At 36.0% G+C, this 27,291-nt stretch overlaps 1 protein-coding gene and 1 long non-coding RNA gene across 19 annotated transcripts in view; one reads left to right on the forward strand and one right to left on the reverse strand.

Annotated features, from left to right (window-relative positions):
* The first annotated feature begins 2,412 nt into the window (after positions 1 to 2,412).
* The window catches only part of LOC136848691 (uncharacterized), a 28,999-nt gene continuing 4,120 nt past the window's right edge, over positions 2,413 to 27,291 (forward strand). The window contains exons 1-2 of the long non-coding RNA XR_010856096.1: positions 2,413 to 2,529; positions 6,385 to 6,530. This is a non-coding gene — a long non-coding RNA (uncharacterized lncRNA). The remainder of the gene's footprint in view (positions 2,530 to 6,384; positions 6,531 to 27,291) is intronic.
* The window catches only part of LOC136848690 (dystrobrevin beta-like), a 226,338-nt gene continuing 205,564 nt past the window's right edge, over positions 6,518 to 27,291 (reverse strand). For 17 of the 18 annotated variants that reach the window (XM_067121187.1, XM_067121191.1, XM_067121192.1 and 14 more), the window contains 3 exons: positions 21,798 to 21,931; positions 10,029 to 10,153; positions 6,518 to 7,331 (listed from right to left, as the gene is read on the reverse strand). In XM_067121187.1, coding sequence (XP_066977288.1) covers positions 7,328 to 7,331; positions 10,029 to 10,153; positions 21,798 to 21,931 — 263 coding nt within the window. In that variant the 3' untranslated portion in view covers positions 6,518 to 7,327. Of the gene's footprint in view, positions 7,332 to 9,890; positions 10,154 to 21,797; positions 21,932 to 27,291 lie in introns of those variants that run through there. The other variant, XM_067121175.1, reaches the window with a different exon arrangement.

The following is a 27,291-nucleotide window of genomic DNA, read 5'->3' on the forward strand; positions in this document are numbered from 1 at the left end:
CCCTTTTTGAAGAGTCTGTTGTCACACAACTCACTGAATGAGCCCGATGACAGAATTGCATGATATATACTGTTCTTGAAAAAGGGGAATTAGGGAAACAATACCCTTGAGAGTTTCCTCTTCATTATCTTAAGAAAACATGGTGTGACTCAGACTTACAAGTCTCCAGTCACTACTAAAGGACCTCTCCAATAACAGAAGAAAGGACAACAATAGCATCAGTATCCCTTTCAAAGCAAATAAGACAATCCTACCAGGGGAAAGAAAAATGAACTCCTGGACTGCATATTACAAGGAAGGGAAGAGGTGGAGCCCCATAGGACTTGCATAGTTGCAGTTGTCTTCTACAGCATAACATGCAGTGGAAGTCCTCCCCTTGGGAGTCACAGTATAATTCTCAATGGGCTAGGGTAGCGATGGCCTCGCCCTCCTTCTCCTCTAAAGTAGTTTTCTTTTTTAAAGGAGGCCATAGAGAAACACAGCTTTATTTGCCACCACTCTTGAGTGTCCCCTAGAAGCATTCCTGAGAACGAAGGGTGATACTTGACCTGTCAGATTTGAACTAATATATTGTCTGTATAAATTTTTATATATACTGTAACTATCTTATGGGAGCTCAGGAATGAAGGCTTTTAACTGGTGACTTACCTAGATGATTGGCCAATCTGGGGAGCAACCAAAGAAGAGTGCTGATGAAACCTGAGAGTGGTAGTCGACAGACTCCAGTCAGAAGGTTTTGTAATAAGAAAAAGTCCAGCAGACTTTTTCTGAGGCTGGGACTTTGTTGGGCTACTCTTTGCAGCCAGCTGTCTCTTTCCAAAGCACTCAAACTAGAATAAGGAAGGACCTAGAAGATAACTTGCACAGCCCAGCTGTTCCAGACAACAATTGGAACAAAGTTTGGGCCTGTTATAGTTTAGGTCTGTTGTAGGTCTAACCCTGAGATTGTGACTGTAGGATTTAACAGAGTCTGGCTCTCATATGCCAGGAAAAGTCTCTGTGATCCCCGTTCATCTGAAATTGGGAAGATACTCTGTCCATGGACCTGAAAGGGGTCTCTGGTAAACAGGCCGACTTGACTCCACCTTTCGTACAAGTGATAATGCATATGAATGCCTCCTTGACAGGTTGGGGAGGCCATTGGGAGGATTGTCAGTTAGAGGGAAGATGGTCACCTGTTCTGAGGAAGTGCCATACTAGCTTCCTGGGGCTAGTGGCTGACTTTCCATCTCAGAAAATTGAAACCTCCAAAAGGGACTCACATTTTGTTGGTCAAGATAGAAGAGATAATATGACAGACTGCAAGTACTGATTCTAGTACGATGTGGCTATACATTACAGTCATACCCTGAACTTATGCAAGGTTAGATTCCAGAACCCCTCGCACAAGGTGAAGTTTCGCATAAGTTTGGCACGGTCTCTAAAAATGCTAATAAATGCTTATTTCTAAAGTTTAAATGCTAAATATGACCCTAATCATGCTCCCAAATTATTAAGCTAACTTTTAAATGAAATTAGAGTTACTGTAATTTCATTTAAAAGTTAGCTTAATACATTACCCTTAAAAAAAGAAATAAATGGTTGACATAAAAAGAGAGAGTTGGAAGAGAATTTCTGTCTCTCTCCCCTTCCGACTGATCTATTTTTAGAAGTCTTCTCAACCTCTTTTTAATAACTTCTTTATTCTATGTCTCTTTCTCTTTGTTCTGAAATGCTTTTTCATGAACAATCAGTGTTTTTTATTTTGATTAATACAACTCTTAGTTATTATGTCTCTATGTTTTAGAACGTATTTGCCAAACTAGCGCATTTACACTTAAGAGAGTGAAATTATGTATCAATTATTACGGAGACAGAGAATAACACGAGAGAGAGAGAGAAGTTACTCTTTCGTTAGATATCAAAAGATGGAAATTCAATATTAAACTAACTTCTAAATGAAATTGAAGTTACTATAATTTCATCTGAAAGTTATAAAAAAAAAAAAAAAAAAAAAAAAGAGAGAGATAAATGGTTGACGTAAGAATATAGGAGTGTGTGAAGATTAGTGTACTATTTCTCTCTCCCCCCCATTCCAGTGATCTATTGTTACAAGTCTTCTCAACCTCGTTTTTAAAAACTTCTTTATTCTATGTCTCTCTTTGTTCTGAAATGCTCTATGTCTCTGTCAGCATTTACAGTTTGTAAACAGTACAGGTAAAATTAGATCAATTTAAAATTATCTGCTGTACAGTTAAAGACATACAGAGAAACAGTAATACATAGGTTGCGCTAACTACAAACGAGAGAGAGAGAGAGAGAGAGAGAGAGAGAGAGAGAGAGAGAGAGAGAGAGAGAGAGAGAGAGAGAGAGAGAGAGAGAGATAACAATTGTCCTTACTTAAGAGAGTGAAATTTTTTATGAATTATTACGGACAGAGAGAGAGATTATTACATAAGAAACCTTTGACCTGCTAATCAGCAACACTCCATTCTTGTCATGGTAAAGTGACATGTCTGACAGCTTTGCCTTCGAGCTTCTTCTCAAAAGGTGAGGGAAAGATATTTGTTTGTTTAAAATACTGTCACATACGAATTTTGTAATTACAGTTATATTATTGTTATTATTAATATTTGAAAATTAGTACTTATCAGGTAAAAAATTGATCATACAAAAACAAATACACATATACATGTACCATAAAAATTCTCTCATCTCAGTAAAAGAGAGAAAAGAGAGAGACAGAGAAATTATTACTTTTATTATTTAATGTTATATAATTTAACATAAAAGCTTAAAGACTTATAAATTACACAAAAAATTAAACATAAATACTTTTGCAGGGTTTCTCAGTATTCGCAAATGTTCACGTGTATGTGAAAAACTCGTGTATGACAGTTAGTTAAGTTCGAATGAAAAGTTCACGTGTCTGTGAATTGCCGCAATTCAAATCACGCAAGTTTGGGGTATTGCTGAAGTTCATTCTACACAACAACCCATTATAGTTAGAAGCCAGCACCAAAAACCTTAACAGAAAGTAAGCAAATAACTTAAACTTCAAGATTATTACAGTGCAGTAGAGTAGTTTCATCATTCTCCTGCTTAACCTCCAGCTGGCAAGTTTAAACAGACCTGCTGATGTCCAAAAAAAAAAAGGGAAAATGTAATAAGTAACAGTTATAATGAATAATGAAATTAAAAAGGGATACATAAAGGTGAATAAATGTGACAATCTTCTTAAAAACATAAAAAAAGTCTGGGGATCTTTGTTAGCTTTGAACAAGTCAGCAGACACACAAGTGAGATAGCTAGCCACTGGGGGAACCATGGAATCATATGTGCATGAATTATACTATCGACCACTGGCTATCATTTTTGTTTTTTCTACAGAGGACTTATGTGTGAGATTTCCTGCAACACACACACTGAGCACATTATTAGTAATGGTTTTTTGGTAAAATAAAGACTTTTGTTTCCTCAAAATCTTAGAGTAAAAAGGTTAAGTTCTATGGTCCCCAGATATCAGTTAAAATTCTAACAAACACTCCTACTGCAGAAGTAAATTCATATGTCTTTTCAGTACACTTTCCATGGGGATTCCATCATTGCATAACCATACAAACAGACTTAACTGTCATACTGCTCGTTTGAATTTCATGAGTTTACAATATAGTAACTACCAATTTTAGCTGAAAAGTAATATCATTTCAGTTTTGTTGCCTAAATTTAAGCTAAACCTATTATAAAACTACATAGTAATGAAAAACTTGAATTTAAGTAACTACAGTCTATTTTCTAATAGTATAAGATATGCATATATTCACATGATATAAGATATGCATATGTTCACATGAATTCTTTGCTCAGTATCTTTTGATTATTATGTTGATTGCAACTTGTTTAGTAAGCTAATTTGTTTTTGATTTTCTTTTTGTTTTTCCATTTAAACTTGCTTAGTCATTGTAAAAAAATTAGCATGGAAGAAATACACCTGCTAATGACTATCGTGGCTAAGTTTGCCTGTTTAAACACTTAATGTTTTACAACACAAAAAAAGATGTTTTATACAGATCCAGTAAATGTATATGTGCCATATTTCATGGTTTGTCAATTCCCAGGTTCACCAGTCATATATATCAGATGGAAGTAGAAGTCCTACTGCACAGGTTTACTTTGGTTCTTTATGTATGTATCTACTAACAACCTTACTTTTGTGAAGACTGAGTGTGAGGCAGCGAGTGTTCTGGTGCTAGGAGGACAACACTCATTATATGAGTATTAGGTTTGTGTGAAAAATCTTTTTTTTTTTTTTTTATAATAGGAAAAGTCAGTTTTTATTACTACTCAGTTCATCATATGTAGTAGGATTTAGGAAGGGGGCTGAGATGCTTCAGTCCCCAAATGTTTGTTGTACCTTGAGACTTCATAAGTCCAAAAAAAAAATTTTTTTTTTTTTGCTCATAGGTTTGTAGAATGTATGTACAGTATCTAGGCCACTAGTGTTGTGTAAAGGAAGAAGCTTGTATCGGGTAAAAGTCTCATAGATCACAAAATGAAGACCTGGCACTTCTACCATTAAATTAAACTTAAGGGCCAAAAATCCTGAAAGCCGGTCTCATGGCAGTGTCATATATGAGAGATGGAGGTGGATTAGCATTTGTAAAATATGAAAAGTCTTAACTATTTGTCCAAACAAATACAAGTCTAACCATTTATGCATCACATTTATTAAAATAGATGAAGTCATAAAGGTAGATTTGCATCACCAGGTAGCTGTGCATTTAATAGAGGACAATGTAGGTTAGTTTGAAAGTAACAGAAATAAAGTGCGCTTGACTTAGGAGGCTTGCTCGCTAACCATTCCACTTCACTTTATATATATGTTATCATTGGCTATGACAGTCTCCTGTTGCAGCCAAAGGAAGACATGTTCTTCATTACCTGCTTCTTTCTTTGGCCCATGAATAAGAACGATCTGCAGGTATTGTCTTTCTAGGTTCTAGTCTTGTGCAGGTAAACCCTGATCACCCTCAATGGATAAAGTGAACCTCATCATTGGAAGTAACAAAAGACCAGGAAGAAGTGAAGGATGTGGCATGGGAATTGTACAAGTTGAACAGGGAAGAGGGCCTGGCAGAGGTGAACGGGCATGCCAGTTCACAAGCACAGTAGCCTTAGAACGAGGGAGACTTGCAGGTAGGAATTGTCCATAGGTCAGGCATGTGAGGTGTGTTCATGGCATGTAACAAAACCATCAACAAAAGTGGGGTGCCCTATAAGTATGGAAGGTGGTGCTAGTGGAGAAACTGGGAGTTGCATAAAAGACAACACACCTTGAAGTCCAAGCTAGGTAAACACTAGTCAACTCCAGACTAATAAAACTTCACCCAGAAACTAGCAAATTAAGCAATAATTATACAAAGGTACCCTTTAAGCGAGAGGATGAAGACACAGTAAAAAGTTACACTTTAGTAATGAAAAAGTAAACAACAGTATTCATAATGAAAAAGTAAACTACAGTATTCCCAATGGTCACCCTGAACAAGCCAGCAATCTTAAAGATAAACTTGGCAACTGCAACGGACCTACTGTCGTGAGTCACTGTTATCGGATATTGATCACAAAGTGAAGAGAGGTTAAGGAGCTGATAAACAAATGAGAAAATAAATATTGAAGAGATTCTAATGGCAATCTCTACAAAAGGCAAACACCTGAGGAACTGGGCAAAAGAGCTTTGCATACTAGTGGTTAGCAGGTACCTGTACACTGAGGGTCCACAGTGAACATATGTAGTAGGACTACTACCGTCTAATAGACATAATCCTGATAAACCTGGGACGTTGTGGACCACACAGTAAAATACACATGTGATTAATGGAGTCAAGAAGAAACAAAACAATATAACACAGTGCACACATTCTTGCAGATTGTATAAAAAGTGTTCACAGATGCAAAATGCTGTATGCCAATTATGTGTTCAAAAATTATTTCCAACTTATTCATACATTTATGACGTGCTTTTATCTAATATTCCTAATTGTGCCTTACATGGAACAATAAGATATTTTTTTAAAAACTGAGGCATTACAGTTATATCATAAATATTTAACATATCTTTAATAGAAAAGAAATATCTTAACTGATCTACAAAGTCTCTGTTACCTATGTAAATGTTAGACTCAAAAGTTATAGATTGAGCATAGTACAAATAACAAACTAAGTACAGTATTGCACTTGCAAAATGCTCAAATAACAAATAACAGCACTGCACTTGCAAAATATCTATTTATTATTAGTGCAAATTACAAATACATACCTATACTGTACTGGATAATAAATTGCATTACAGTTGTTGTTGGAAATACTTTTAAATTTATTTATTATATTATGTTTTGATAATTACAGACTGATATCAAGAGGACTCTAGCGGCTAAAGAAAAACTGATTATTTAAGCTAACAAAAAAAGCAGTTTGGCTAAACTATTCATGAACTACACCAAACTGTAAAGAAACTCTCAAAGGATATGAAAAAGAATGCTTTCAAGACTGAGGTAGGTGTAATAATATTCGTTACATAAGTTTCCACTTAGTTTGAGTACATATAGAGTGTACAGTTTTTTTATTTTATATGAGTTCTAATTATTGTCATATTACAGTACTGTAATTCTTATACAAGATTTAATTCTTATACAAGATTAATTCAATTAAACCAAAATGAAATTTATGGAAAAATATATAATAAAAATCAGATTATACAGTGATGCTGCTTTTTATCAACTCAACATTATACTGAATTTCAAAGCTTTTGGGGAAAACCAACACAAAATAATTAGCATGTGCCAATCACTGAAACATTACAACTTATTTATAGACTGATGACAAATTAGCCAAAGTGTCTACTTATTTGAAAATATTTAAATATAGGCTTCCATTCAATAGAAAACAAATTTATATGTGCACAGTAGAAAAAGAAGTACATGTAGATTACACCTTTCACTGTAAGGTACTTCTCTCCTTGAAGCTTTACCTTAGGTGAAAGGGAACTGTTAATATGGCTTTTACACAGTGAAGCCTTACAGTTATCAGAAAGAGAATTATAATGTATACCAATACCATCACGGTGCACAACTCGTGGGAATCATAAAGTATCTATACTGTTATGATGTTTTACTCATGGAAAAGGATACAAACATAGTACAGTACTGCATAAAATAACATGTTTCTCTACATAATCTGTAAAATTTGTGCATTAAAAAAAATTATCATTGTGACATGTAAGGTAGTGATTCTTACCAAAAGTCTCCTTTAACGACAGCCATCAATTAATACTTGTGGACACTCTCAACACCTAGCTGTTAGAAAAAGAAATAAGGAATTCAAAATTAGACACTAAACTCCACACCATTTTTATATAACTTTAGTCTGCAATAAATAAAGTGTAGTACATGAGGGCAGTACAGTGTATTAAAATAGAAAAAAAAAAAAAAACTCATTCTTGTAAATTATACAATAGTGTGTGTGACTGAAACCAAAGAATATGTTTTGAGGGGAAGAAAAACCCAACTTAATTCATCCATAAATATGAAATCATTTTACAGTCAAATTTAGACCATTATACAGTAAAGAATTAGACATTCACCATTAACCCATTATTGAAGGATACATATGTACTTTATTTTAAATTATTTACTGTATATGTTTGTTCATACACCTAGAACTTGAGCACTGAAATTCAGTCCTATTTAGATCTTACTTCAAATACTGTCCATAATGATACAAGTATAGGTACTGTACATTCAGTTTCCTGAGCTTCTGGCCCATACATTAAGTTTATAATCTATTGCAAGTGTGACCAGCTGTCTGTATTATATAATGCAGGCAAACTGTTCTTGTACTCCCTTACCTTAGCACTCTCAGTGAGTATAAAAAGTTCTTGAAAGTTTGTAAATACAAATAGACACCATTTATATACAGGATTTATCATTACCAGCAAATTAGAATAAAGAAATGATGGAATGTGTTTTATAAACAAAGTGTGTTATAGTCTAAATAAAAATCTGCTATTTAACGAAGTTACAGTATACAAAATAAGTGTTATCCTTTATATGAAAAAGCAAACACACATTAACAATAGCTAGATAAACAGCAAATAATTTTCAAAGTTTTATTATAACTTTCAATAGCACACAATAACAAAAGATACAACACAGGGGAGATTAAATTAATTAAGCTTTCATTGCTGAAAAGTACAATTAAGAAAAAGTAAGTTATGAGTATAGTATAGTATAGTTAGTAAGCCAAAGCATAGTGAAATGGCATTAATGTGCATCATGTGCAAAGAAACTACTAACTTGCAGTGCTGAACATCATGTAGTTTGGAGGCTACAGGTCCTATGTGATGGAAAAAAGTACAATAGTACAATACTAATAGGTCCAATCATGTTCCAATCATATTACTTTCACACAAAAGATACATGTTGCAAAACAGAGATTTATTCACATGAAGCAACAAAACACACAGAGATATTACAATCTGGTAATAATAAGGAATTGCAAAGCCAGCATACCAAATCACGTTACACTCAAACAAAACATTTTATGCATGGCGAAAGTGCTTTGTTTTAATATAGCAAACATAATTTGAATATATTTGCATTCATACCGCACAAATAACTGATATTAACTGTACCTAATATATGTCACAGCAAATATTAGCTGAGGTGCTATTAAGAAATAATTTGTGCATTGAATTAGAATAATATCCATTACAAAAATTTTCAGCAAAACCAGTAAAGTACCATACATAGAGTTAGCATAGTTAGGGAGAGTCAAAGTTTTCAAGTTCATTCTGCTGTAGTAGCTTAAGAACAAAACATATTTTATCCTTTAACTACTGTATTAATATATGATAAAAGTGGACTATTTGAAGTCTATAAGCAACCAACCTCCAAGTTTTGCAGTGAACCTATTGAGTTCTCTTGACAAATTATTCCTACAACATAAAGGGGAATAAGATGTTTTTGTCAGTAACCATAAATTATGGTCTCCAGTACAATTACTACATTCTTTGAAATGAAAGTAAAAGGTCATGAAATCATTACATCAGCTTGCAAAATATATAAAATTTCCCAGAATTGAGTATATGAGTACTGTACTTGTAGGGAATTTTTACATAAATCAGTGTGCACAGATCATTAATTAGTTACCTGACTAATACTTTGCACACTGATCTTTATCACAATGTTTTAAAAGAATCCTAAGAGAAAGGGACAATTCAAGATAACTGATAGCTGCAAAGTAAGCAACAAAACTAATTTTGTAAGAGGGATAATACACTCTTAAAATACTGTATGTACCAAATTATTGTAAATATTTTCCACAGCCATACCAAATACATAGTTATGAATAATTTCAATAACCAAAAGGAAATGAATTATATGTATACCCCTCTGTGTAACAAAACAATCCTGCATTAAATTTAGAAACAAGCCTTCAAAACAAGCAAAACACAAGCATAACCTCTCTTTTAAAAGCCATGTGCTTCAGGGTTAGGTGTCAGTTTTCATGCTTTTTACTTGTCACTAAGAAGATTTGGGATGGATTAGGTCTGCCTTTTGAAAACTACATGCTGTAAGACTAATCAGCTACATAATGAAAAGTTCTGCATATGTACATGACTTTTTTGATACATGACCAATATGTGTGAGCCTGATGTTCAAAAAACTAGCATAACTAATATGCTGAAATACTTAACACTGACACATGATAAATTTTCGTAGCCAGTGAAAGAGGCTAACTTTATTATGAAGACCTCATTTATTAAGGTACTGTACTTTCTAAAGTATAACGCAGGTACACTTGAATAAATATCTCACTGAATATGTATGTGTACTATAGGACAAGAAACCTATAACTTACGATGATTATTATCCTCTTCAACAAAATTATATTTAACACTAGTTTTTATTGCAGTAATACACAAAGCTCTTATTTTTTCATTACCTACATTTTGCTATTAGTGATAATTAACCATAAGTTTTAGGAATTACCTATTAACCCAACCCATTCCAGCTTCCTCCCAATCTGGTGTCTCAACTTCGGGTTTTAGAGAGCTGTTCTCTTGTTCACTTGTTCCTTGACTACTACGACGCTTATTCTGATTTCCAAGTCCACTCTGAAAAAGTGAACATTACTTAGCTATTACAGTAGAATATATGAGTAATAAATTATAAACATTCACAAATGAATGGATAACCCACATGTATAAAAATTTCTACATAATCTTTTTGGTTTCTTCAGAAAATAGCAATTCTCTCAACAGTAGTACAGGTTTACAATCCCTTATTTGAAATTCTAAAAACCAAAAAGCTCTCAAATCTGAAATTTTTGTGGAATTTTGTGAAATTTTTTTTAGGTTATCTGATATCCATTTGCAAAGGTCGAATAGTAATTATATTTAAGATGATAAATTTAAAAACATTTGTTTACAAAATTTGTAATCTGGTAATGTTTACATTCTCAAAAATATTAGCTGATTAAGTTTTGCAGTCATCATCATTGCTACTTGTTGCCAAGTGATAGATGATTGAGATTTACTGACAACCCCACTGCCATTGTAGTTGCTAAATGCTAATTGGGGGAGACTTTATTTTGTAAATTAGCAAAGCTGGGTTAAAACTGCATCTTACCTTTAGTATGCAGTAAATTTTAAATGAGGTAAAGCTTCAGACATTGCTTTTGCCTATTCCCAAACATTTTGCAGCCTGCACATTATTTGTTTTTTCAGCCACAGCTAAAATTTAGTGGTATACTTTAAGAACTTATCGACTGCATGATAAATAAAAATATATATTGCATTTTGGGAGTCACAATTGACGATAAGCTTTTTCAAGAAAACAACTGTAACATAACTCTGAATCTTAAATGTACAGTAATTATGGCAACTGACACTGACAAACAGCTGTTTCTTGATTCGTTTGTTTATGTCAGTATTCGCTGCTGTTTATGCCATTGTTTTGAATGAAATAGTAAGTTTTTGTTGATTATAAGAAATAGTAGTAATGAATAATTAGACAAGACAGAAATTTGGTAAGCTTGGTGAAGTGTATGACAATAAGCCCAACCTGGCGTAATCTTCCAAAAATGAAACACGCATTAAGCATAGCCTAGTGTAATCTGTAGAAAAGCATTACGCATAGCCTGGTGTAATCTATAGAAAAGGTAACTCACATGATAACATGTGTATGTGATGAGATGTTTTGAGAACAAAATTTTAAGGGTTGCATGATACACAAATATTTTTGGAATTACAGTTCTTTTGATTCTGTATATTTATGGCACATGCTTCATTTCCAAAATCCAAAACTCAGAAAAACAAAACACAGGGGGCCTCAAAAGTTTGTAAATAAGGGATTGTGAATCTGTAAATGGCCTTAAAATAAAATAAAAAAAAACAGGTTTTGACATTAGAAAACCTATTTCTGGTAACCACTGTGAGTCCTCAAAGGATTTTCACTGTCATGGTCCCCACAGGACTCCATAAGACAGACCAACCAATTACTGTACAAAGAATTCTCTTACATGTAGTTGCTCTCGGCCAGAATAGTGCTTGTTGGCAAAGTGATAGAATATAAAGGACTCAGGACACGATTACCTAGTCTCTCTGTCTTAGTCACACAGATGTGACAACAACACAAGTCAGTGCCATTTTCATTACACGCCAGGTCTGTGCACGATAAATGTTCACCCCAGTCCAATGTCTTTTCATCAGGGAAAGTGGGTGGGTTTGAGGACTCACAGCAGGTACCAAAAATAGGTTTTTCCTATGGTAAAACCTGTTTTTTTACATAAGTACAGTAACTTACCAAGTAATTACTTAGCTAATGATTATGCTCACACAGCATCTTAAATTCAAAATTTGCAGTAACGCGTTGGTTGCAAAGTGGGGGTGACAGGCCCCGCCCACTGCAATGGAAGCGACGGAGCAACAGAAGCCAGCGGGGTCCTTCTATTTTATGCTGCGCTCTCGACAACATGTCTTTTTTTGCGCTCCTGCTTTCACGATTCGCCAGTTGTTCTTTGCTTGCTAGAAGTCGGTGAAATATTCCCTTTAGTTTTGTTAAGCTGTGGCTTTTGTTGTTTTGTGCTTTGCAATTAGCTTACTTTCCTACTAGTTTAGCTATGTTGGATTCTAGCTCTTCCAGTTGTCGTTTCTGTAGCAAGGGCTGTACGACTAGATTGCAGTACTCAAGATTTGTTACGATGCACATACCATATGCACTAAGTGTAGGGGGCAGGTGTGTTCTAGGGAGAGTACATGTTCTGAATGCAAGGATTGGGATGATTGTAGTTGGAAGAGGTTTGAATCCCATCTTAATAAACTTGAGAAAGATAGGCTTAGGAAGGTGGCTACTCATGCCTTAAGTAGGGCCTCTGTGAGTAGAGAGCCTTCTCCTAAGCCTAAGTCAGACTCCAGCCTTGCTCTTCCCTCAACCCCAGGACATACTCTCTCTCCTATCCTCTGTCCTCCCTCTCTTCAGACCCCGATGCCAGTGCCAGTCTAGGGTCTAGAATCGAATCTAAATTCAATAAAAAGATCAGTTTAGTGGTGAATTCAGTGTCGGAGATAGGGGCATCCCTACGTGTCCTGATGGACAAAGTGTTCAGTGACAAAGTGTCTTGTGACAAAGTGCCAAGTGATGTGTTAGTGGAGTAGGTGGTTTCCCATCCCGTCGGTGCTCATAGACAATAGACAGAAGTCGCTGTCCCGCTCCCCTGCTCCTGGGAGAAGACATACCGGAGGTCCAAGGGAGGCTGAGGGGGTTTGCCCACGGGCTACTGCCCCCTTTGTTGAACCTGTTGCTAGTTCCCAGGCTTCGACCAACTGCCATTGGAAAGGCATGTCACTGGATGTGTGCCACTTGTCACTGAGCTAGGATTCAGATTCCAATCGTGGGTGTCATAGACGCTTCCTGGATTCATCCCGGCCATTGAAAAGGCACGCGGATAACTCGGCTCCTGCTCCCCCACTGCCAGTCAAGCGTCACGGACACCTTGGATTTTCTGCTCCTGTCATGCAGCTATGGGGTTGATCCCTCAGTGTTCACCTCTTGTCACCTTCCGGCACACCCTTGGGATTCTCCACTGTCGTGCTCTCCCAAGGATTCTAAGCATCAGAAGCATTGGTCTTAGTGCCTGTCGCCTGAGCATCTGGCTCATCTCGAGATGTCCGCTCCCAAGAGCCCAGTTCCAGTTCCCATGCTCCCAGCTTCCTCTCCCGTGCGCCCACCTCTTGCTCCCGCGCTCCCAGCTCCCGCTCCCACGTGCCCAGCACTGGTTCCCACGCGCCAGGCACCTACTCCTGTTTGCCCAACTGCGTACTTTCAGCACGCAGCGCCATCTTCAAGACATTCTCTCAGACAAGAAGGTCCTGCCTTGGAATTGGACGACCCCTCTCTAGCTCTCATCAAGGACCAATTATCCAAGATCTTGTGCTTCATTAGGAAAGCTCCCACTGTGAAGCCTGTTAAGATCTGTCTCTATCTCCGGTCTCTTCGGATGAAGAGGATGCAGACCAAGATGCTTCTCCACCCATGGCTTAAGCGTCCCTTCTTTGTTTCCTTCTCACAAGCTATCCTGCCTTCTTCACTCCAGCTACTCCTTCTCCTGCCACCACTTTCCTCATGACAAGTGTGCCAGATGAACACGTTCATCTTCCCAAGATGGTACTTTTGTCTTCCTCTAGAAAGGCCACGAAGGAGATTGACGACTGGCTCTCGTTGAAGAGAGAGCAAGGCAAAGGAACATTTGCCCAACCGCCCTCTCATCTGATCAAGAGGAAATATCAGCCATATGTAACCAGGGAAGCTCCCTCCCTCGGAGTCGCTGCCTCCTCCTTAGGGGACTTCTCCGGACTTATTACAGTACACCCCCCGTATTCGGGGACTCACGTATTCATGGATTTCTCTGTGGAACGTATCTACCCACTATTCGCGGAAAATTCGCCCATTCACAGTATTTTTCACTGAGAAATATTCACTAATTACTGTATTTTCATCTCATTTTCATGAATAAATGCACTTTTTGTGATAAAACTATTAAAATACTCAGGTAATGCTCAAGTTATGATAATTCACCTTACGATAATTTGATTTTGCAATGGGGTAAGCAATTAATACCATAGACAGTATTATTTATAAAATATTTTTAAATTCTGCATGAGCGCAGGCAGCAGCATAATCAGGCAGTGAGAGAGACCAAATTACAATAGACTACTTTTCCTCCATCTCTTTATCCCATCTTCTAGTTAAAAAAGTAAAAGAGAATGATAAAAGTATTGTTAGTAACATTATACTCTTGCGTAAATGCGTACAGCCTTACAAAACCGACCGAGAAACTGTTAGAATTGGATAACAACAGCCATTTATCTGGAATTTCAACCATCGTACGGTAATAAACAATTACCGGAGCTTACAGCACAAATGACGATAAGCAGAATAGGACTGATATATTTTTACATTATACCCTTATTCGTTATGGATAAAAGATCATCAGGGCAATATACTGCTAAATTTAAGCTGCAAGTTGTAGCTGAAGCTGAGAAAACAATGTTCAAGCTGCTAATGACTATACTGTAAATTATCGTGCATCGGCAACATGGATGAAACTTGATCGTAATTAAAATTGGAGAGAAAGTATTTTATTCAAAACTACTGGGCATGAAAGAACACATTAGTGTTATTTTTACGCTGATAAACAAAAAATACGTAAAGCTTGTATTATGATGAAATCAAGTGAAAATAGCGAACGGAATCTTGAATTTTTTTTACACAAAACAAACGTTCCCAAACAGCCATCACCATCTATTAACAAAAAATAGATAAATTAATTTCACAACGAGACATTTTTATTTCGACTTAAAAACACTTCGTAAATGAAAAATAACCTTGCCCTGTATAACGAAAAATAACCTTGCTCCATATAAATAAAGTATCTAGAGATTCATTTACACTAATTAGAAGCAAGAAAAGTGCTCTGAACTGAGTTAAATACAGCGAAATAAACACAGCATAAACGATTTCCAAACCAAAACATTGACCACGACGCTATGACCGGAATTTATAATACAAAAGCAATATAAGAATATATACAATATTATTAGATACAGTGAATTAAGGCATAACATTTTAAAAGATGCATATTCATTATGTTGACGCTTGTATAATACGATATGTGAATACAGTATAGAGTACAGTATAATGTTGGCTACACTACCGTATATGTATACAATGTACCATAGTGTAGGCTAAGCTAATTCTTGTTATTCAATTTCTTTTTGCACTGAATTATCATAAGTCACTTTGCATGAACCTCCAGAATTAGCTGATATTAATAATCACTATACTATGTATGTATAGAGTATACTGTATAGTGTAGGCTAGGCTACAATATATGTACACAGTACATGGTACCGAATACCCTAGTTTAGGCTAGGCTATGTTCGAGATACATTTTGGTATTTCTTACGTTTTTTCCAACAAACGATGGTTTTTATTTGGAACCTAACCCCATCATTTGTAGGATCATACCTGTGTAAGCATTTTTAGTTTGTTTTGTGTCTGTTTGAACTATCAAAATAGGCAATTCTAAGTTTTTTTAGAAGGGTTCTAAGTATTCATGGGTTTTAGCTATTTGCTGGGGGGGGGGGTGTGGTACGTATCCCCCGCGAATACAGGGGGTTTACTGTAACACGTCTCGTCGGTCAGCCTTCACTTCCACCATCATCTCGTCATTGGAGCTTGATCATCCAGTCAAAAAACCTCTTCAAGGTTGTTGAAGTTCTTAGCTTTTTGGACTGGATGGTGGGAGCTCTTACCAAGAAGATCGAGAATTTCAGGGGTTTAGATGATCTCTTCTCACCACACCTGTTTGGAGTTCTTTCTTGCGCCAATAAAGCCATAAGAGGCAGCTCTTTGGAACTCAAGTCTCTCTTTACCTTTGGCATTCTTAAGAAGAGAGACCTTTGGTGTTCTTTCACCACAAGAGGAGTCACGTTTCTCAGAGATTCACCTTACTGTTTTCGCTGCTGGACTCTGTGCATCTGTTTCCACAGTCGATTGTTGACCAGATCGCATCACATCTGCAGAAACAGTCCACGCAGGATCTGCTGGTACAGTCTTCTAAACGCCCCAAGAGTTCTTCGTCTGCATCCTTCATCCTGAAGTTCATCTCCCTGCTTCAACAGCATCCCTTTCGTGGGAATAGACCAAAATCTCAATCAAGACCTCAGTGCCAATCTGCATTTTCAACCCATACCCTCCAAGATGAACTCCTCCTCTAAACTTCCACCCAAGAAGTGAGCCGGAAGTATTTCGTGCCCCAGTAGGAGCCAGACTTCTGTTGTTCAGGGAGAAATGAGATCTTAGGGGAGCAGAACCATGGATCATCAAAGTATTAAAGGAGGGCTACTGCATCCATTTTTTGGAGAACTCTCCTTTAGTATCCTCTCCCATCGCCCTGACAGCCTACTCAAAAGGCTGAGAGAGACATTTGGCCTTTTCAAAGGAAGTATCCTCTCTCCTGATGACAGCCATAGAGGAAGTAGAAGACGTTCACTCTCAGGGCTTCTACAATCGTTTGTTTGTAGTTCCCAAAGTGTCAGGAGGCTGGAGACTGGCCCTGGACATAAGCGCCCTCAATCGCTTCATAATAACAACAAAGTTCAGAATGGAGACAAGCCAATCAGTCATGGCTTCCATTCATTCGGTCAATTGGATGATCATGCTGGATATGCAAGGTGCATATCTTCATACAGGCGGTCCCCGGTTTACGACGGGGGTTCTGTTCTTGCGCCGCGTCGTAACCCGAAAATCGTCGTAAGCCGGAAGATCGTCAAAAATCGTAAGAAAACCTTACTTTTAATGCTCTGGGTGCATTGAAAACGATGTAAACTGCATTATTATTGAGTTTTACATCAAAAATACCTTCAAATTATGATTCTGCCGTTTTGGGGCCATATTTCTTCTGTCGGATTGGCGTACGATGCGTCGTAACCCCGGAACATGCGTCGTAAGCCGGGAAATAATTTCTGATGAATATATTTGAAAAGTGTCGTAACCTCGGAACGTCGTAAGCCGGAACCGTCGTAAACCGGGGACTGCCTGTATTCCCATTCTCCAATTTCCAGGAAGTACCTCAGGTTTGTCTTCCAAGGAAAAGTCTACCAGTTTCGGTCCCTCTGCTTCAGCCTCTCTACGGCCCCTCAAGCATTCTCTCCGAGTCCTCTCCCCTCTCACAAAATGGCTCCATCTAAATGGCATAAACATCAGCCTTTACCTGGACGACTGGCTTCTTCGCTCACCCTCGAAGGGGAAGTGCACGAAGGGTCCGCATAAGTGTTTTGGCTGCTGCAGTGAAAATAATTAATTAAATAAAAATAAATATATAAATAAATAAAAAATTAATAAATAAAAATAAATTGATTAATAAAAAACCATAAATAAATGAATAAAAATAAATAAATAAAAATTTATAAATAAAAATTAAATAAATAAATTAAAATTAATAAAAAAATAAACAAAAAATTAATAAAAATAAATAAATAAAGATAAATAAATAAATAAAAATAAAAAATAAAAAATAAAATATAAAAAATAAATAAATAAATAAAAATAAATAAATAAATAAAAATAAATAAATAAATAAAAATAAATAAATAAATAAAAAAAATTAATAATAATAAATAAATAAATAAATTAAATAATTAAATAAAAGAAATAAAAAACAAAAAAAGGATTTTGACAAAGGAAAAATCTATTTCTGGGGAGGGGCCCATGTCACCTGGTGAAATAGTCCATTCAGCACTTATTTCTAGGTAATTCCGTTGCTAGATACCAGAGAAAAGCTAAATGTAAAGCTGGGGTTACTACCCCAGAGCTGAGCTCAAGAAATGGAGTCGTGTATGGTAAAGGGTGAGATTGTCACAATCACGGGACCCTGCCTATAAAGATTCCCAATGTCAAAAGTCCCATGAGAGAGAGGTGCGATACAAGCCCATGCACTACTCGCGGACTGTACACAAGGCAACGCTAGTCGCATTCCATGTTAGCACCCACCCCACCAGAATGATGTTTACCATGGGAGGGAGAGAATGAAAAACAGGGGTGGGTCACCGGGTGACACGGGCCCCTCCCAGAAATAGATTTTCCTTTGTCAAAATCCTTTTTCTGGATCGGGTCCCGTGTCACCCGGTGAAATAATAACAGAGAAATAAATATCATTCTTATGCTATTAAAGACAAAGAACTGCTTGTAAGGGAATAACTGAGGCAGTGAAGGGGAAAGTGACTAAGAATCAGAAAGGGAACCAGAGAGAGGGACAACGTTCCCTGCCGCCACCGTAGAGAATTTAAGAGCTGCTAAAGATTTCAAATAGTGACGTTGAAAACTAGGGGAGAATTCCACCCTGAACATTTGGTAAGGTCCCCGAAATTCATGTAATGAAAATAATTAATGTAAGTGGCCACTGCTCTAATATCATGAGCTTTGGAATTGAACCTGAATAGGCTTGTTTAAGAAAATACAAAACTTGCTGCCTAATAGCAGACACAATGACAAAATTAAAATAAATAATAAAAAAATAAAAATAAATAAATAAATGTTTTGGTTGCTGCAGTGAATACTGTTCTGGATCCTTGCATAAAATTCATCCATGGCTGTCATGAGATTTTTCTCGTAGGACTCCCAAATTGATGTGTAGCAATGTCCAATGGGAGTTTTTTCCTCTCATAAGAGAGGAAAAATGTTGCTCATTCCTTGGTAGCACTTTCAGATACTTGGATGATGGAGACAAATGGCTTTATTTCTGCCATAAACTTTCGTTTCCCAGTTATCACAAAATTCTGAAATTCTGTCTTCATACGACTGATTGTTTCAAAAGTGAAGAGACAGAAAGCTGATGCCTCCCATAGAGGTTATTGGTTCCGTAAAATTGTTGTTGTATTATATTTTCCATTAAACTGGAGAAAAGCTGCTTTTATGGCTTTCATTAATATGGTTGCTTCTGTTTGGCTTTCATTACTATGTTATTAGGCAAGATACCCATCTTCTTCAACAGTTTCTGAATTCCTACTGAAGGAGGGACCAATCGCCATTCAGTATTGGGAAAGGCCACTCTGTCCCAAAATTCTCAACCTCAGTTAGTTTTCCTTTCATTAATGAGGTATTTTCCATCTGGTGAAAGGATGCACACTGAGGTGTCTCACCAAGGGCTATCAGTATTGTATCATTCTCAGGCAGATATTGGTGCCTGTACTACATTCTGATTTGAGGTTTTATTGTCTGACCTAGTCTTAATTGTTACCAGTCAGACTTCTAGGAGTGAGCAGGCTGTCTCTTATTATCCATTTTGATTTCAAAGGGGGATCTAGACAACAGACTCAACTTCTTTTCGGACTTAGTTTTTTTTTTTTTTTTTACCCTGTTCCCATGACCTAGGATCTTTTATGAGAATCCGATCTCTGCTTGGGTAGATTGTTCAGCCTCTCAATCCTCTAGTTTAGAGAATGAGAAGTTTTTACATATCGTACCCGATTCCATATCCAGGACACCTGAATTCCTCATGAGAGCTGATGCTAAGTAGCAAGTGAGTCCTCAAAGGAGTCTCTCTTGGGGTCATCCTTGATACTGTTCATGATTTCCTCCTGGAATTCTGAAAGTACTGCAAGCGGAATTTTCCCATCATGAGCCAAGGCAGTCGTATCACCACTGAAAGCACAGCAAGCTGCATTCCCTATTAGGTAAGCCTGCATATTAAAATTTTAAGAAACAAACTTTTCACCAGGTCTTAAAACTAAGTACTTAGCTTTACATGTGCAAAGAGGGTGAAAAAAAGCGTACTTGAACGCAATTTCTGGAGCATAATCTGGGGACTAGTAAACTCTTGGACAGACCAGAGTGTAATGAAGATGGCGCCAACTTAAGTTGTTGTCACATCTGTGTGAGTTAAGACGTAGAGCCTAGGTAATCATTGTAGGACAGGAGATAGAGCCCTCCTGTACTGAGTCCTTCATATTCTATCACTGCACCAATAAGCACTATTCTGGCCGAGACCAATTATAAGAGAATTCTTTGTAATTGGTTGGTCTGTCTTATGGAGCCCAGGGGGGACCATGAGAGTGTAACTCCTTTGAAGACGAACAGCGGCTACGCTATCAAAAAAAGTATTTAGAGTATGTGCGTGTACAGTATATGTAGTTCTTAATGCATCTGAACAGCTACTTATATAGTATTTTCTATTTTACTAAAAGTATTAATGAATGAATATGGAGTAAGATCATAACAGTGATTAAGTTCATTCCTATAACAACGAAAAACAGAATTACTTAGTTTGCTTTTACGTGTCCTTTTGGGGACTTGACTACTGTAGTTAGGTTCAAGGTGTAGTAGGAGATGAATTCCAGAATCTTAGTTACATGCTTTCCTAAATAAAAGAGCACCCACTTTTTCCCATTAAACGTAAGTGATATTTCACACCCATGATCACATCAAAGGCTATATCTGAGGATGATCATCAAAACATCTGTCCTGGTTCATTCTTCTCAAAAGATTGTATTTTAGATCCTGAAAAACACTTTAGGGCCACCTCTTCCCTGTTATGTGTGCTCCCTCCAGCTATACAATCAATGAGCTTCCCCCAATCTTCAGAAAACTTCGAAATTCCACTATAATTTAAAGTACAAGAAAGGATGCAGATCAGCTTTCTCCTTCAGAAAGCTCCCCTTCAACTCTCAAGATGTTTTATTAACTGATGCTTCTCCAGACAGAATGGAAGTATTGTACAGTTTTTTCAATATGACTGCAGAGGCACGTCAAATACAAGAGAGGAGAGTCTCCAGATATCACATACTGTATCTTGAACCAAAAGTAGCTTTCTTCCAGCTTACAACCTCTCAGGACCATGCCAGGAATATTTCTGTTGCTATCATTTTCACCAATGCAGTGAAAATTACTTTTGTAAGGACCCAAGAAAAAACTAAAGACAGATTCCAAGATATTTCACCTATTCCCAACTTGGTTTTTCCAGGTTGTCACAGCTCCCTAACAGACACTAAGCAAATCACCTAGCAATATCCAGTCTGCCTTCAAAGGAAAATGCTTTATCTTGGCTGTCAGACACCTCCTAACTTTCACAAGCTTTCCACCTTCAAGCTTTACCTACAAGACTTTGTGACTGGTATTCTAGAAGGGAAGTCTTTCTTCTGTCAAGGTTCTAATATGAAAGGACTTCTACACTTACCTTACAGAACATAAGCCATCCATGGATACCTTCAACACCAACTTTTTTTTTGCGCCACAGCCCTTACTGATAATTTTGAAAAAGAATGCTTTCATAAGTTTCCCTCCTAGATGGGATCTTAAATTGGTGATCCAAAATCTCCTGATTCATTACCTACCAAACAGCCTTTTTAAGACCAAACAGCCAGCATTTATTTGCCATACCTTCAACCCCTCATGGAGCAGTTTCCAAGAGATTACTCTCTGACTTAGAGAAGCTATCATCTCTTTCAGAAAGGGGATGTTTCATTATCCAATCTGAGCTCTTGAAATATGTGCTCCAGCCACTTCCAAATTTAAGACCAAGACAGTGGTTTGTTTGATTTAAACACAATTAACTCTTGTGTAAGAATAAATGGAAATATAGACTGCATTAGTATTGTAACATGTAGAACCATCAGAAGACAACTAAAATGAAATTTGGTCATATTTATATAAAATCATATACTGTATTGGAGTAATTAACTGTATAGCATTTTCACTAACCTGTGAATTAATAAGGTGTGTGTCCCCGCTACTTTTTCGCATATGCAGATGACCTAAAGATCCTTCATCCTCACTATAGTTGCCATCTGTCATACGCCATGATGAAGTGTCATAGAGATTTTTAAAGTCATATTCTGCAAACACAAAGGAAGACAACTGTACAATCATAAAGGATTGTTTAAATTTATTATTAAGGATTTCTTCAGTTAGTGTTACTTGTTATTTGTATAGTTGACCTGAGCCCTGAATACGTCAAGGTAAAAAATATCTAAAACAATATCTTCAATGCTCAGTGTTATGATGTATTTTGAATGCCAAAGACTCCTAACTGGCTATCAAAATGGAAATCATCTAACATTTAATTAAATATAGTAACAGTCTCAACTTTTTCATCATTAACTAAAATTAAAATAAATGAATTTACCTATGTAAACTTAATAAGGTTATACAGTATTGTATGTACAGTATGTGCATTATAGTATATACAGTATACTACTGCATATTAATAGTTATGCTTCATTTAATATGAATTTATACAATTACAAGAATTCAGTGCCCAATGAACCTGATCACGCACTCATTGCTGGACATGAAACTAAGGTAACTCATATGAATTTTTACCTCTCATTGCCAGATGTAGATCAGTAAGTCCTTAAGAAATTTATGTCAGACTTCATTTTCTTAAAACTTATACAATAAGTTAGTCAAATTCTTGTGATATACCTCATAATCTAACACTGATATTCAATAAATTCCTGTCACAGTTGTTAAAAACAAAGAAAACATGTCAGTTGGTGTTAAGCACATCTAAATTATCACATTTACAGAAAATACCATAAGTCCATATAGTATTTAAACTAGACTGTTAAAAAGTAGTTTGTTTTAAACAGGATAGAACATAGTCAGATCTCTGTTTTCAGTCTTACCATAAGAGCAAGATCTGAACGTTACTAAGCAATGTTTTCCACAATGTATCTGCATAATGAAGAACTCAGTGGACCATTATTTCTCCAAGTAAAGAACATCTCAACATGAAACACTGGGCAACACTTTATCACAAACAAGTCAGACTAAATGTATTTAACCAAAAAAGCAAAGTAAGGAGTAAGGAGTTAAGAAAAAGACTGCTAGCTTGTCCATTCCTACTACACTTTAAATTTTAGTTTTTATTGGAAGCCTTATAACTCTGTGGGCTTTAAAGTTTTGCCACTCAATTTCAAATATTAACGAACAATGCCCCAACAGTGATAGTGCTGGTGAGATGTTAATATTACCTCACATGAATTTTAATTTAACATGACATGACTTAATATTTCATTACAGCATTATTTTTATAAGAAACACTGAAGGTTGCCCAAAGGTATGACTGCTATGCATATCCTACAGTAGAAGATATTAGATTGCATATATACTTTACAGTAGTACACCATACTTACTTTAAAAGTTTAAATATTGCATACTCATTTTGCATTGTGGCTGGTTGTTTTATTCCCAGTACAGTAAAAGACCCTAAGGTATAATTATTTTGTAGCTAATATTTTAGGAAAATGTTTGAGCTGGCTTAGTACATATTGCTTCAGAATCTTCAATTACCATAACTATTAATAGCTTGCTGCTGTACTATTATTTATTTTTTGTTGATAAATGAATCACCAAAATGTGTTATTTGATTTTCCAAAAATCCATTACAGGGCACTGTAGTGCAAATGAAACAATCACCTGAAAGTCTGTGATATTTCTGTGCTCTAGGAATAACAAGTTAGAGATGATTAACAGAATATTTGTTATCTTTTGATCTGAAATTATTACGGTTGCAGATCAAAGCCCTACCCTTGTGCTTCCTGAATATTTTACAGCTATTCAATCCTCACAGTAAAAAGTCCAAAGAGCAAGTATGATGGACAAATATCTTCCATTTTACATTCATGATACTGGTAGGAATATTCTCCAGTAAACAATGTAGCCTTCAGCAATGCTGAATTTTAAATGTGCACATTAAGAGTACCGAGTGAAATAGAATATGCAACAATGTGGATACCTATAGTCCCTCAAAACTGGCATTTTCAAAAGGGGGCCCCCTTATTCCCTTTGAAATGTAGTATTTCATTACCAGCTTCATGAATAATAAATGCCATACCAAAACAACAGTACTGAACAGCTTTCTAGTAGCATTAGAGGAATTTAAAAATATTGTGACAAAGAAAGCTTGGAGTCAGAAGCTGTATGTATATTATGGTTAAAGCTCAAAAGTGCAATGAATGATTAATATATTATACACCTTGGTGCCTTAATACCCCAAGAGTCTGTGTCAGAAAATAGGACCAAGTTTCAGTTATCAAAACAATAAGCAGTACTAGTATGTCTTTAGAGATGAGTACAGTACTTCTCATTCCCCATACATATCTTATTTGTCAATATTAACATACTGTGAACCATCATTCACAAAACTAACTTTCCCTGAATTCTGAACAGTGTCCCTAGTATTTTGAAAGTTTCGCTTTGTTTGAAATTAATTTTCTTGAGTACACCTAGCAGCAAATGTCTGACGAAAAATATAACCTCTAGAGGAGTACACAATCCCTATCAAAGATTTTGTCAGTGTTCGTTTGCCCACGTCTCGTTTGAATTATTCCAATTTTACTCCTTATTCAGGTTTAATAAAGTACAATAAACCAGTTTCATACTTTCTAAGGATATGACAAATTAACTTTTATAAAAATTCTGTTGGCAAGAATCATAAAAATGTACAGAATGTTTGTTATGATGTTTAATGCATTCTTCAAAAATATACAGCAATCAACATTTTAAATGGAGGAAAGAATAAGTTAAAGCTGAAGCTCAGCCACTTCCTGTGCCAGTAAGCTTCTAAAAGTACTTTGTAAAATTAGAGAGTCCATCTTTCATCATCTCCAAACATAGATTACAGTAAAACAGAAGTACTTGATAAAATATCATCTAGCTTGTATTACAGTACACACCTAAAATTGTCATAAATAAAAAAGATTTCAATGTGATAACTTATGAACTATTTAAGAAAACTATCCAGAGATGCAAGCAAAAAAGAAAAAACTATTTCGACATGTTCTGTGCTGGATTTTGGAAAAGTACTTACCTTTAATGTTGTTTATTAGATTTAAAACTGAAATTCTCTTGCATAGCTGAATGACAATGTTTAAGCATTAATAAGAGTGATAATTTCTATTGTAATAAACTACTGTAATTATAAATCAGTCATAACAATAAACTATGGAATTCATAAAAGAACTAGGCAATGAAATACCTACATTTGCACTCTAGTCGTTTGTATATATACACTGCTTTGCATCATGAATTTGGGAATGTAGATGCAAAATTAAAACACAATGGAAACTGTAAAATAAAAAGCCGATTGTACAGATTCAACATACAAACATTAAGGAAATACAAGCATTTGACATAAAATATATCTCAAAATCAGCATCCAAATAATCTGCCCTTAAGCAACCAAAAGTTTCAAGGCAACCACAAACAACAGTGGCAATCTTTTTCACAAGTTTTCATGACTCAGCTACATATCCTAGTTAATAAGCAACTAGCAAAGGAAGCAGGAATAACATAAATATTATTTACCAGTAAAATATTAGGAGTAATTACTTTTAGTTGCCACCACTATAAAATTTAATCAGTCATAAACTCTGCTGTATAAGTTGTAACCACCCGCTGTATAAGTTGTAACTACCCCATTTAGAATTTTTTCACTGATAAGAACAATTTTAAAGTAAAAGTCCCAAAGACACTAAAGGATTATGAAAGGTTACAATACTTTGAAGAGAGTATACCAAAGTATTGACAAACACTTGCATTATTGAACAGTTTACTGAACCCCATGAATAATACCTTTTATATGGCCATTCTTCAGGTCATAAATATTTCCTTCCTTAATGATTTTGCAAGACCAGAGGGAATATTGCAACTCAGAATTCTCATCCATGATAAACTCTACCACATGTATGAATATAAACTGTTAAACTTCTCTTGCCACGTGTAAGTCCTTGAGTATATTTTTGCTACTTATATTTCTGTATGACATGAACTTAAGTGCCATCCTAATTCCATCCCCAGTCCAATTGGCTTTTGCCAGAATTCTCATAACTTCTAACCACAGGTAACTGAAAATTGTGGTAACAGATAGTGAAAATTAGTCATTATAGAAAAAAATAGCTTTGTAACACAAAATTTGTTTTCATCATACAAATTGATCATTCTTATACTGTATATACCTAGGCTGTAGGACTACAAGTCTCTCATCTCATACAGAAGGTATTCTTAGTATACCTGAGCCCTCTGGACCCTCAAGTTTATACAGATCTAGAATCTTACTTTTCATGGAAACTGAAAAGGCCTGGGATGAGGGCACTCTTATGGTTTAGGATTTGCGTGAAAATGGAGACTTCCATCTGGTCAGGCAAGCCATCCAGGCTCCACTACTCTGTTCATATAGAGAATGATTGCTGAGTGTGTCTCTGCTTTAAACAACATGCCTGTGTTTTTATGCTCTCATGCTTTCCTTAATATGCTCAATATTTTCATATCTGCACTCTATTATAAATAAAATTCTTGTAATTTGTTCGAACTCTTCTGGTCATTTTATGTTTCTCCTAAAAGCATATTTTGCTGGTGTTTGTGAATTTTCTCATTTCTAGTGGAACCAGTGAGTGGCCAAGATTTTATGAGCGTACCCTCTTGTGAACAGCTATTTGTTCATTACAGTACTTGTATTCTTTGAGTTAGATGATTAGTTAGCTAGTTTCCTTTATACTGTTTTTGTTAGGTATACAGTACAACAAACTTTCAATTTGCAAGTGTTTTCTGATTTATAAAAGTATTAAGGTTCTTCCTCAAGGGTAAGCAGTTTTACTTGTGTCAGTAATAAATCTAATTTTCAATATACTTTAAAAAATGTAAAACTCGGCATATTCAAGCACTAAATTAGGTTTAGCTTCGTTCAGTGATGAAGTATTAACCCTTACAGGCCTGGCTAAATGTATATTTAAAGTATCCTAAAACAGGGCTAACTTTAAGGTTGGCCCTTTAAAAAAAAAAAAAAAAAAAGACATCGGTGGAAAGCGGAAGATATGCAAATCAATAAATCAGTCATTTCCTGTGGATGCATGGGGCCTTGGTGAACTCACGCCGCCACATTCTGTCCTGGGCTAACTCCTCAAGATCTCCCCAACACTCGTCTCCTGCTTCCTGCCTCATTGTCCTTAACCACATCTCCTTTGGCCTAGCTCTACCTCTTCTAACAAGGCAACCCACCCCGGTGTATCTCGTACTATTACGTCTTCTATACACATGACCTAGCCACTTCCACCGTGAGAACCTAACATACTCATTGACCGGCTGCACCCCCGTTACTTCTCTAATGCTGTTGTTTGATATCCTATCCCTCCAATTAATTCATTCCTAATATTCTTCTGAGCACCTTATTTTCAAATGCTAAGAATTTATTATC

Source organism: Macrobrachium rosenbergii, chromosome 19, assembly GCF_040412425.1.
Source record: "Macrobrachium rosenbergii isolate ZJJX-2024 chromosome 19, ASM4041242v1, whole genome shotgun sequence".
Classification (NCBI taxonomy): Eukaryota; Metazoa; Arthropoda; class Malacostraca; order Decapoda; family Palaemonidae; genus Macrobrachium; species Macrobrachium rosenbergii.